Below are 10,309 nucleotides of genomic sequence, written 5' to 3'. Positions count from 1 at the left end.
TCACACCACTTTGCAAGTACCCTCTAGTTTCTTTACTTTTTTACAATTTAATCCTACTACTTTTCCATTTTTAATGTTTTTTATTTACTTGTCCCAGTTCAGTTTGGGACGGAAGTGGAAGCAGCTGCGTGAAATTTGAAAAATGTAGCTACGTCACAAAATGACGTATTATAATGATATTCATAGAGGAATGGCGGCTGTGTTGTTTCACTCTTAAAACAGTCTTCTGCTGCTGATAAGCAGTATAATAGCTGCTGGAGTCGGCTAGTTTTCATAAAGGCCATCATTATCAGAAAATCTTGCTCTATTAGATTTTTAAAAGAAGAATTATCAGTTTGGGCACTCGACTACATGTGCTTATATAAACTATGACATCATGAAACGTCATTGCGGTTAGCTTTGGTATGCCATTGGGTTTATAGGGAGAACCCGGTTCTCAGGGTTCCCAAGGGCTGAGAGATCCAAGGTTTCACAGATTTTGATGGACTTTGGCGACTAAGAACCTGTGAAAGTTTCATCCTTATCCCACATTCCTATAAAAAGTTATTCCAGTTTTTCTTGTCCCAAACTCAACTGGGATATAATGTATACTGTACATGTATAATTATTATATTAAATCCAAAAAACTACACATGTACAGTACTCAAAACATACCTAATTAGACTCCATAAAATTCACCCATACATCTAAATGGTAGTGGTACAATGTACACAGAACATGTACAAATAAAGTGCAGGTAGGGCACATGTCATATAACATGAAAACCCTAATAGGTGTCAAGAACACAAAATGTACTGCTCCGTAGAATATAATGTAAGATATAAACTTAAGAAACGTTGACAATATTAATATCAAATGTTGTAAATGCATCTCTTCCTCATGTATGAGGTATATTATAGAAATGTATCGAATATGAGTTTCACAGTTATTATCTTAAGACCCACCGACATTCTCTTCTTGTTTACACAAAAGTTTGTAAAAACTTGGGAAATACCATAATACTGGAAAATTTCTGAGCAGCCAAATTTTTTTGCGGATTTAGGGTTTTTTTTTGCTCTGTCGTGAAAATAAAAATCGTGAAATTCTGCATCTTTATTGCCACGTCGTTGAGTTTGCAAGCTATTCTCAAAAATTTTATTTCGTGACACCTTACAAACGCAAGATTTGCAAAAATTTAGCAATGTGAAAATATCTGAAAATACAGTATATCTTCAGATACCTTGGCCAAATGAAACCACTTTCAATGAACATTAATGTAAGTCAATTAGACATACCCACTTCGATTTTTTGGGCTAGTGGGATTGAAATAGATTTCAATAGCATGAAATAGCACTGCCTCTTTAAGGGCTCCTGGTATTTTGTACTCTTGCTACTGTTTGCATCATGTCCAAAATTTTCATCTTTTATTAGTTAAGATAACATCAAGACGACATTCATATGGTACAAATATTTGTGTGCACACATTTTACGCATAAAGGTAAGGATGCATTTACATGTACAAGTAAATGTACTACTGATTTGAAATACTCTGTCCCTATAGAAACATAATCCCTTACTGATTGCTACTATATATATTGATTAATTCAATTACAATTATGAAATTGAGCATTTTAAAGGGCATCTTGACTTTGCGAAATGTAATGCATTGTTACAAAATCAATAGTAAAATTCACATAATGACAATAAAAGAACAGTTTCCAACTTACATTTTTTTGACAAGATGTACTATCTTCTGACTCCACCTTTGTATCAAAAACACCTACAATGTAAATAGATTAACAGAGACCAGCCATAGTACAGCAAAAACTGCATACATGCATGCACAAGTGTCAAAACAAATAATTACTGTATAGATCCTAAATTTTCAATGTTTAAAATTTCAAAAAAATTTTATTATGAAAAACTACTGCTTGCCATTGTAATAGCAACAACTGTTGGTTAATTCAAAAAAATTTAATAGACCAATATCTAATTTTCAGCACAATCACAGAAATTTTAGACCCCAAAAACATGGGACCTATAGAGTATATATGTTGGATAATTACAAAACTATGTGCAAGGATACCACACCCTGCTTGCCTCCATCTACAATGTAGCTCTCTCACCCATGCATACTAGTTAGCATACAGTGTACCTTAAATGACCAAGGGAGAGACTGTTTTCATCAAATAGATTCAAAGTAGTGTCAGAAAAGAGGCTAAGTAAATTGTCTATTACTACAATGCCTAAAAATATTATAGTGCAAGGTTGGCCATTACAACTATAACAAATTGGTTACGTGTGTATAACACAAAGTACTCATATCAAGATAAAAATCAACTTCCAGCTGCACGTAGTTCTGTGATAGTGCTAAGCCAATAGCTATGCGTTTGCATACATCAGAGACCATGCAGGCCACAGTTAGGGACAAAAATATACCCCTCTTACTCTTAAATGTGTTCTTTGCTTATTGTGCTATCAGATGAAAAATTTTTCAGACAAGAGTAAGCCTTAATTTCAGTCATTTAACACTACAATTGAAAAATAATTACTGATTGTAAGAAATAGGGGGATAAAGGTGTCGGTACTAAAACAAAGCATACAGAAAATACTACCAAGAAAAATGAAATGTCTATGAACCCTTAAAGTATTGAATGTCAAGGTCTTTCATATGCAGCGTTTCTCAATGATGAAAAATGTTCTTGCCTTTGCAGAGAGGAGAGAACACGAAGCTGTACAGAATGATCTGCTCTACTGTTACCGTAGGCTGGGTTTTGATTGCAAATTGTGAGTCTGGAATACATCTCGCAATGAAAAGAATCGTAATTAATAATAATTGATAAATGCCACACCTATAATAATTAATAAGCGCCATGCCTATCAATCATTTTCTCTACACGTGTTTCATTTTACAGCATCATGAGTGGTATCCTGTGCTATTTTCAGCCCAAATTACCTTATCTAGTCAAGTCCCAATGCCACCTAACATCTTGAAGGAAGTTAACCAAGCTGTGGCAGTAGCTTTAGATGGCAAAGGAGAGAAACAAGACAATCACTTAACTTGTGAGTGTGGCTAGCTAGGCTAGCATCTCACAATTGTTGGAAACGCAAACTAGTTATTTTTTCAAATTCGCAATCTATTAGATATGCAATCAGAACCCGGCCTACGGTATTTAATTGAATTCTATATCATACAAGGACAAACTATTGTATTGTGGTGTCCCTATTGTTTGCAATATGCTAAACAAAACAGTATCTAAGATGTAAGATGATGCAGGTAACTGTAAGCCTATGAACTGGAGAGGATACTTCGGCTGTACAAGTACATGTACATTAGTGTTGTTGTAGTTCCTTGGTACTAGAACTAAATCAATTCTAGTACTGCCTTTTTTTCATAGTTCTAGTTCCAAGAACTAGAACTAGTACTATTTTTACAACCAATGTAAGAACCAGAACTAAACTAGAACTAGCTTATACAACACTTGTAGTACTAGAACTGAACTGGAACTAAACTTTGCCAGAGTCTCAGTACTAGAACTAATCTGGAACTAAAAGTACATTCTCTTGTGGTACTAGAACTAGTCTGGAACTAGAATTGTAGAACAATATTACTTGACAAAGAAGGTACTAATTTGTCAGTGAAATATTTTAGTACATAACAAAGACTGAATAACAAATAATGTATGAATTTGTTACTTAGACATACATTATAATGCATAAGTATATGAATAGACCTTTGAATACTTGTTCAGTTCAAAGCTAAGCAGTTAAAGCATCACAGCAGAAGCAAAAAGAAGTAGTATTTAGAAATTATTTCCAATTAGAACTAAGCTTATTAAACTCTATTGCTAGAACAAGTACAAGAACTATAACTTAGCTCTAGAACTAGAACAATAGCTAAAATTTATTGAAATCTAGTTCTAGAACTAGTACTAGAACTAACTTTATCAAACTATAGTTCCGGAACTAGTACTAGAACTAAACTTTATCAAACTCTAGTTCCGGAACTAGTACTAGAACTAAACTTTATCAAACTCTAGTTCCGGAACTAGTACTAGAACTAAACTTTATCAAACTCAAGTTCCAGAACTAGTACTAGAACTAAATTTTATCAAACTCCAGTTCTAGAACTAGTACTAGAACTATATAAAATTATGGTACTACAACAACACTAATGTACATGTACATACACTGAACATTGTGTAGCATCCATGATTGTTAATATACACGTATAGCAATAGCAGCATAATAATAAAAGTACATTTGAGCTCTCTGCACTCCGTTTCACCTAAGCACAGATCAGCTAAGGTTGTACCTTAATTTAAATATTGTTATTTTACGTCAAATGAGGGCAGACATGAAGCATAAATAAACCAACTAAACCTCAGGTATTTTACTATCATTAAACAATAAATGTGTGCATACATGTACAGTACACCTATTTTTGTATGAATAACAAGAAAACATCGCTCAAGACAACACATACAATCAGAAGAAGCACATACAATGTACATTGCACATGTAAAAATATCTCTCTCTATACATGTACAAGCACATACATGTACATTTACAACTTAAAGACACTCACTTTGTTTGGTATCCACTAATGCTGAAGCACCGGTATTCTTAACATTGGGGGAACCTTCAGTACTTGATGAAGTTTTTGCAACATGAATAGGTTTGATCTCAGAATTTAATGGCATATTATTATCATCTATCACTGATCCGGAACTACATGAACTTTTTAAACTTTTGTCTTCAGTTGACTGAATAGGATCATCTAAACAAAATGAGGAATAGTTTTATAAGAATATAGATTGTAGACCTAACTTAAACTATCGGTTTCATGTACATCTGATGTAGTGTTGATGATTTTACCACCTCTAATCTTCACTATTTCTATAAAAGTGCATAAAATTATGTTTTAATCAGCACATATACAATACCTCCACTTTGACCAATGTTAACACTTGTTTCAATTTCAAGCTCTTTTGTAGCTGACAAAGAAGGAGAATGGCCTATTGTTCGCTTAGAAATGTGTGTCTGGAGGTGAGAAGGAGAACGTTCAGATGACTTGATGGATGTTTCAGAGTTAGATGAAGACAATTTATCTCTTCGTCTTTTTTCCTCTTGCTTTCGCAACACATGACGAACTTTCTCACGTAATTCTTCATCTGCAGATAAAAAATTATGAACTTTTTTGTCCCTAGCATAACTTTTTTTATGAAATAGCAAAAACTACCATATAGTTAGAATCTTTCTCTTCCCAAAAGTTTTCTGAATTTTGCAATATATAGTCAAAATTTACAAAAATAAAATCCGCAACAATGATTTAATACAGTTTAACATGACCATTTAAGGCAGAAAATATTAAAAATTGAAACCACGACATAGATTTTTGGATAAATTTGCAAAATTTTTGGGCCATAAAAATTTCTCACAACACAAATTTCGCATACATGTACATGTACTACACATTAAGTACAACTCTTACTTTCCTGGGTTCTGTATACAGAATCAAGAAGCCTTACAAAAACCTTTAAAATACATTATTTATACCCTCTATTATCATCATGAACTAGTCCACCTACTACACAATGGTGCTCTCATTGACATAGTCTTAACAGCAAATATGAGTAATAAGTTGGTGGTTGTAGCAGGAATAGTAGTACTTTTAAACAGATTGTCACTGACAAGGGCACATACACTAGTATATGATTCACCCATCATCTGGCATAACACTTTATGCATTAAGAAAATTCATTTGCACATTATGCATCCACAGAACAAATTTAGGAGGTGTGGCAAACAAACAAAGCAAGAGTACAGTGGCTAGAACTAAAATGAGAGTTGACAGACAAGAGAACAATGAAGCACATCTGCTGCAGAAATTGACAGGTGTAGCACATGTAAATATCTACATGTACATGTAGTAATGGTTTAATCAGTTGTGAAAAAGCTTCAGTGGTTTTTTCTACATAATTTTAGTCACCGTATTTCCTCAAAAAGGGCCCAATTCAAATAACACATAGATGTACATGTATACATTATTACAACTACAAATATGCATATTTTATACAATATCATGTGCTGCAATGCTTAGGGTAGTCCAAATAGTGTAACTGTTTATCAGCAATCAAGAAATCTAAAGCTCATGGGTTTAAATTTGAGAGTTTGCATTTGTTATTTTATTATTCATGATTTGTTATTTTATTATTCATGATTTGTTCTTCTGTTAAGCTATAAATGCCTAGGCATTTGTTTCAGAAAATACAATACAGTACATGTAAAAAACTTAACATTTTAAATTCCTTCATTCTTGTATACATGCAGTCTAAAAACTTAAAAAAACCCATTAAAATTTAATAAAGCTCTAGCCACTTCTTCTCAAGAATGAACACTAATGTGAACTGACATTCTTACAGGTACATCTACAATTACATGTTTGCTGGGGTTACATCATTAGTTACATGTATGTGCCATGTAATATATGTACAGTGCATGTATCTCCATAAATGAAAATTTCTAGATTCAAATTAAACAAAGTCTATAATTACAATTTTAAGAAAAATCATTCCACATACAGTGCATGTACAGTACATTGTAATACAAGCATGAAATCACATTATTTGAAAGTGTAAAAGCTACAATGTACAGTGCTACAACACAGTACAGTGCAATAAAAAATAAGTAGCGCATTAAAATTATATAGCTAAAGATATTTACTACTCTTGGCTGCATTGTGCCAAAGAGGTACTGTGGCCCAGCCCAGTCACATTTGATAGAGCAATGAGTACTCAAAAAGTAGTCCAAAAATTTCAGGCTCCAACTCTTGGCTGTTTGTACTGTCAAAGTTCATCAGTACTGGCATGCTTTGCTTTTAGAAGCCTGTTAAGGACGTTCTTTGCTCAATTTATTGTCGAGCTATTGTGTGCTGTTGACTGCGTTTGCTACTACTACTGTTGGCTATGTGCATGTGTAAAGAAAGGGCAACAAATTATGTGCATGCAAAAGTACATGTACATATAGACTATCTACATGTACATGAAAATAAAGTGGATCTTACTCACTATCAGAAAAAGTAAAAGTTGAAGGAGAAGGAGCCCCTCTAATTTTCGTAACCACTGTCAATAAAAAATTAAAACATTAAGTAGATGGCAATATAAAATTACATTCTTTTGAGTCCAAAGTAGACAGATCCTCATTGTTTAAAAACAACAATTGATCTCCAATACTGACCTACAAAACAGAAAAAAAGCAACAAATGTACATACATGTACATTATACATACATGTACTGTACATGTAGGTATAAATTTTGTAGCATATTGAATTTTTCAATCATGTTGATGACTAGCTGCTATCTAAGAAAAACTCAGAGTGCATGTACAACATATCTAATATGTCAATCCATTCAATATTATATACATGTACCCTCAAAAATTAATACATACCTCATCTCAAAAATTTAGGAAAAAAAATCACTTTGCAAATTTTAGTTCAGTAACTTGACTGTACAGAGGTACTATGTCACCATTTTGAAATATGGAAATGCAAGTACATATGGTCGTGGACGTATAAAAATCCAGAGATGCACCTATCAACAAATTGGTATACTAGATATTGGCTTATCAGCCTGTTTTATATACATGTACCGGTACATGTACTATTGGTCACCAATTTATTTGCATGCATCGCGCTGATATAGCAAATTAAAATATGGTTATATGCATAAAGTAAAGGGTTATAATCAATTAGTTAATTGCAAGGCATTATGTAGAAGTAGTAGCAGAGAGCGGCTTGACAAAATGACAGAAAGAGTAGCTATCACTGAGTCTATTGTTCCCTTTGTTCTAAGAACATCATCTGTGTCAATAACTGTTCCTCTCGGTGAAGGAGTCTCACATACTCATCATCTTCCAAATCCTCCTCACCACTGCAGTCACCAGCAACTTCGTCTTCATCATGACTATAGTCGGTTCAAGTTGAGTTGCCCAAGTACCAGCCCTTATAACTTTTTAATCACTATTGCTAGCAACCTGAAATTTAGTATACTTGCAAAACAGGTTCTTCCGAAAATCTGTACCAATTTTTGAGTCTCTAGGTACTCTGGAAGGTTCTGAATGGGTTCTTCCACTCTAGTTCAAAGGGAGCCGCCATGATGAGTCATTACGTGTAGGCTACATTACACTCATGAATATCATTTGCATTTCATTACTATTAATGTTTTTTTTATTTATAAAATAAAAGCAAACAGATAAGGTCCTCTAGAAAAGCTGGTATTCAACTAGCAGACCTTGCTACTGGAAACATACTGCTACATCTGTCTACAGCCTTCTTGGTTTTAGTTATTCTTCATCATCCTCAATCTAGGTTGATACCTTCCGTATCCAAGGTCTTTGTCAACTTTATAACAGAAAAAGGTCCAGCCAGCAAAAATTGATTTACTTCCTGTGACAACTCAACTTGAACCGACTATACTGTCAGGACCATCCAGAGTTATTATAATCTCTTCCATCTCTTCCTTTAACAGTCTGGCCTTCTCCTAGCAGTCGACCTTGACTTTATTTACTAAGAGTTGGTCGTCCACTGTCAAATATACCAGTTGACCTTGCTTTCCGTAGAACAGATTCCAGTGTAGGGTAGTAACTGTTTAAATCAAAATCATGAATGATTCTTCTGATAGCATCTCAGTTGAAGTCATCTGGATAAACACGTACTCTGTCTTTCACAGACATGTACATGTATCTCTTCTCTGGACTCTTAAACTCTCCTTTAGCTCTATACTCCTTTGTGACTCATTTGACAGTGGACTCACTTACTCCAGTAGCAAGTGACATTCTAGCCACTACCTGGTCTCTTTTTTCAGATTGTTGTAACTCTCTCTCCCTCTCAAAAGGTTCTAACATTATTAATAATCAGCTTTTGACCAGATGTAACTCCTACACCTTTTGACACAACAACGAATAAATTCAGCTACTAATATTAGCTGCATGGCTTATTTCTCAACTGATAATAACCAGAGGTAAGGTGAAAGGGAAGACTTAGCAATAATTGTAGGTGTGGTTTGAAATGCTAACACAACTACACATACAGTTGAGACTTTCTACATTGTAAAAAGCTCCTTAGATATATTTAGAAGGTGCTACAAGTTGCATGCAGACTTTCTTCATAAAGCCAGTTTGAGATCTTATACCGATTTGCTTGAATAAACACTCTGCTGAAAGAAACACCTATCACTAATATTCTGCAACTATGTGTATAAACCCCTTGAAGTGAGAAGTAACAGCTTGTGAATATCATTAACTTTGCAATGAATATGAATATACGGTGTATCTCAATTACGCCATCTGCCAATGTACATGCATAATAATTGGCCACCATGTTATATGTAAAACAGCAAGTGCTCTCCTGGATAATTTTGTTACTACAATTTGAAGTTAAAAACTATTCTAGTCAAAAAAAGTTAAGGAAGCCCACATTGTAGTACATGTATAGTGCAAAAATCTTTGTCTGCTTTTCCTCATTGGGCTGTGACATGCATGTAGAGTAAAAAACTGATTGTTCCAACTCTGACAGACATGTCAAGTCTTCAAAATATCATGCTAGTTGCTGTATTGAAGAATAGGTGTTTTAAGCCTCTCATTGGCTGAGTCCCACACAACAAAACATATTTTTGGCAAAGCAGCTCTACTTGGCATGCCAGCCAACGGAACTCTGCATTACTCAGACATAAAACGTGGCAGATGAAAACCACTAGGTGTCAAATACATGTATGCATATTGTCTCCAGTACAACTGTTTCCGCATTTAGATTGTCACAGGAGCTTAAATGTTTGTGTACAGACTTGAGAACCAAGGGTTGAGTGTTTGAATCTACTTATGGCATTTTTTATTTTACATTCAGTGACTTTTCTCAGTAAGAAATAAACACGTATACATTCAACTGATCAAATACCATACATGTAAATGCAGTACAGGCTATTACAACAAAAAATGAGTACAAAGGTATTAAGTGCATGCATGTATGAGTTAGTACAGTACAAGCACCTCACTTAAGCACTTGACTCCACCCGACTGTAGTGTACATGTAATTGTCAATTAATTTGGATAAATTAATTGTACTGGCAATATGCACTACAGGAGGTGTATGCTTGTAGTTAACACTCATTATCATTTTCATTATTAATTTATTACCCAAGCCCACGCATAGGCGTGGAAGGCTGGAAGCGAGGGTAAAGCATTCATCCCTTCAGTGTGTGTGTGTGTTTTTGGGAGATATACAAATATCTGAACCCAGCTAACCATAGCCGTAGCCTAGCGCTGGGGTGC

General features: G+C 34.3%; 1 protein-coding gene across 1 annotated transcript in view; it reads right to left on the bottom strand.

The window, feature by feature from the left end:
- LOC100638669 (PH and SEC7 domain-containing protein 3-like) overlaps positions 1-10,309 on the bottom strand; it is a 19,334-nt gene that overhangs the window by 5,565 nt on the left and 3,460 nt on the right. The window contains exons 3-8 of the mRNA XM_020000974.1: positions 7,152-7,218; positions 7,050-7,103; positions 4,926-5,153; positions 4,810-4,878; positions 4,568-4,759; positions 1,707-1,759 (exon numbers count right to left, since the gene is read on the bottom strand). Of these exons, the coding sequence (XP_019856533.1) occupies positions 1,707-1,759; positions 4,568-4,759; positions 4,810-4,878; positions 4,926-5,153; positions 7,050-7,103; positions 7,152-7,218 (663 nt within the window). The remainder of the gene's footprint in view (positions 1-1,706; positions 1,760-4,567; positions 4,760-4,809; positions 4,879-4,925; positions 5,154-7,049; positions 7,104-7,151; positions 7,219-10,309) is intronic.

Source organism: Amphimedon queenslandica, unplaced genomic scaffold, assembly GCF_000090795.2.
Source record: "Amphimedon queenslandica unplaced genomic scaffold, v1.1 AMPQUscaffold_13515, whole genome shotgun sequence".
NCBI classification, from domain to species: Eukaryota; Metazoa; Porifera; class Demospongiae; order Haplosclerida; family Niphatidae; genus Amphimedon; species Amphimedon queenslandica.
Note: the sequence above shows the minus strand (reverse complement) of the source record. Positions and strands in the feature narration are given on the sequence as shown.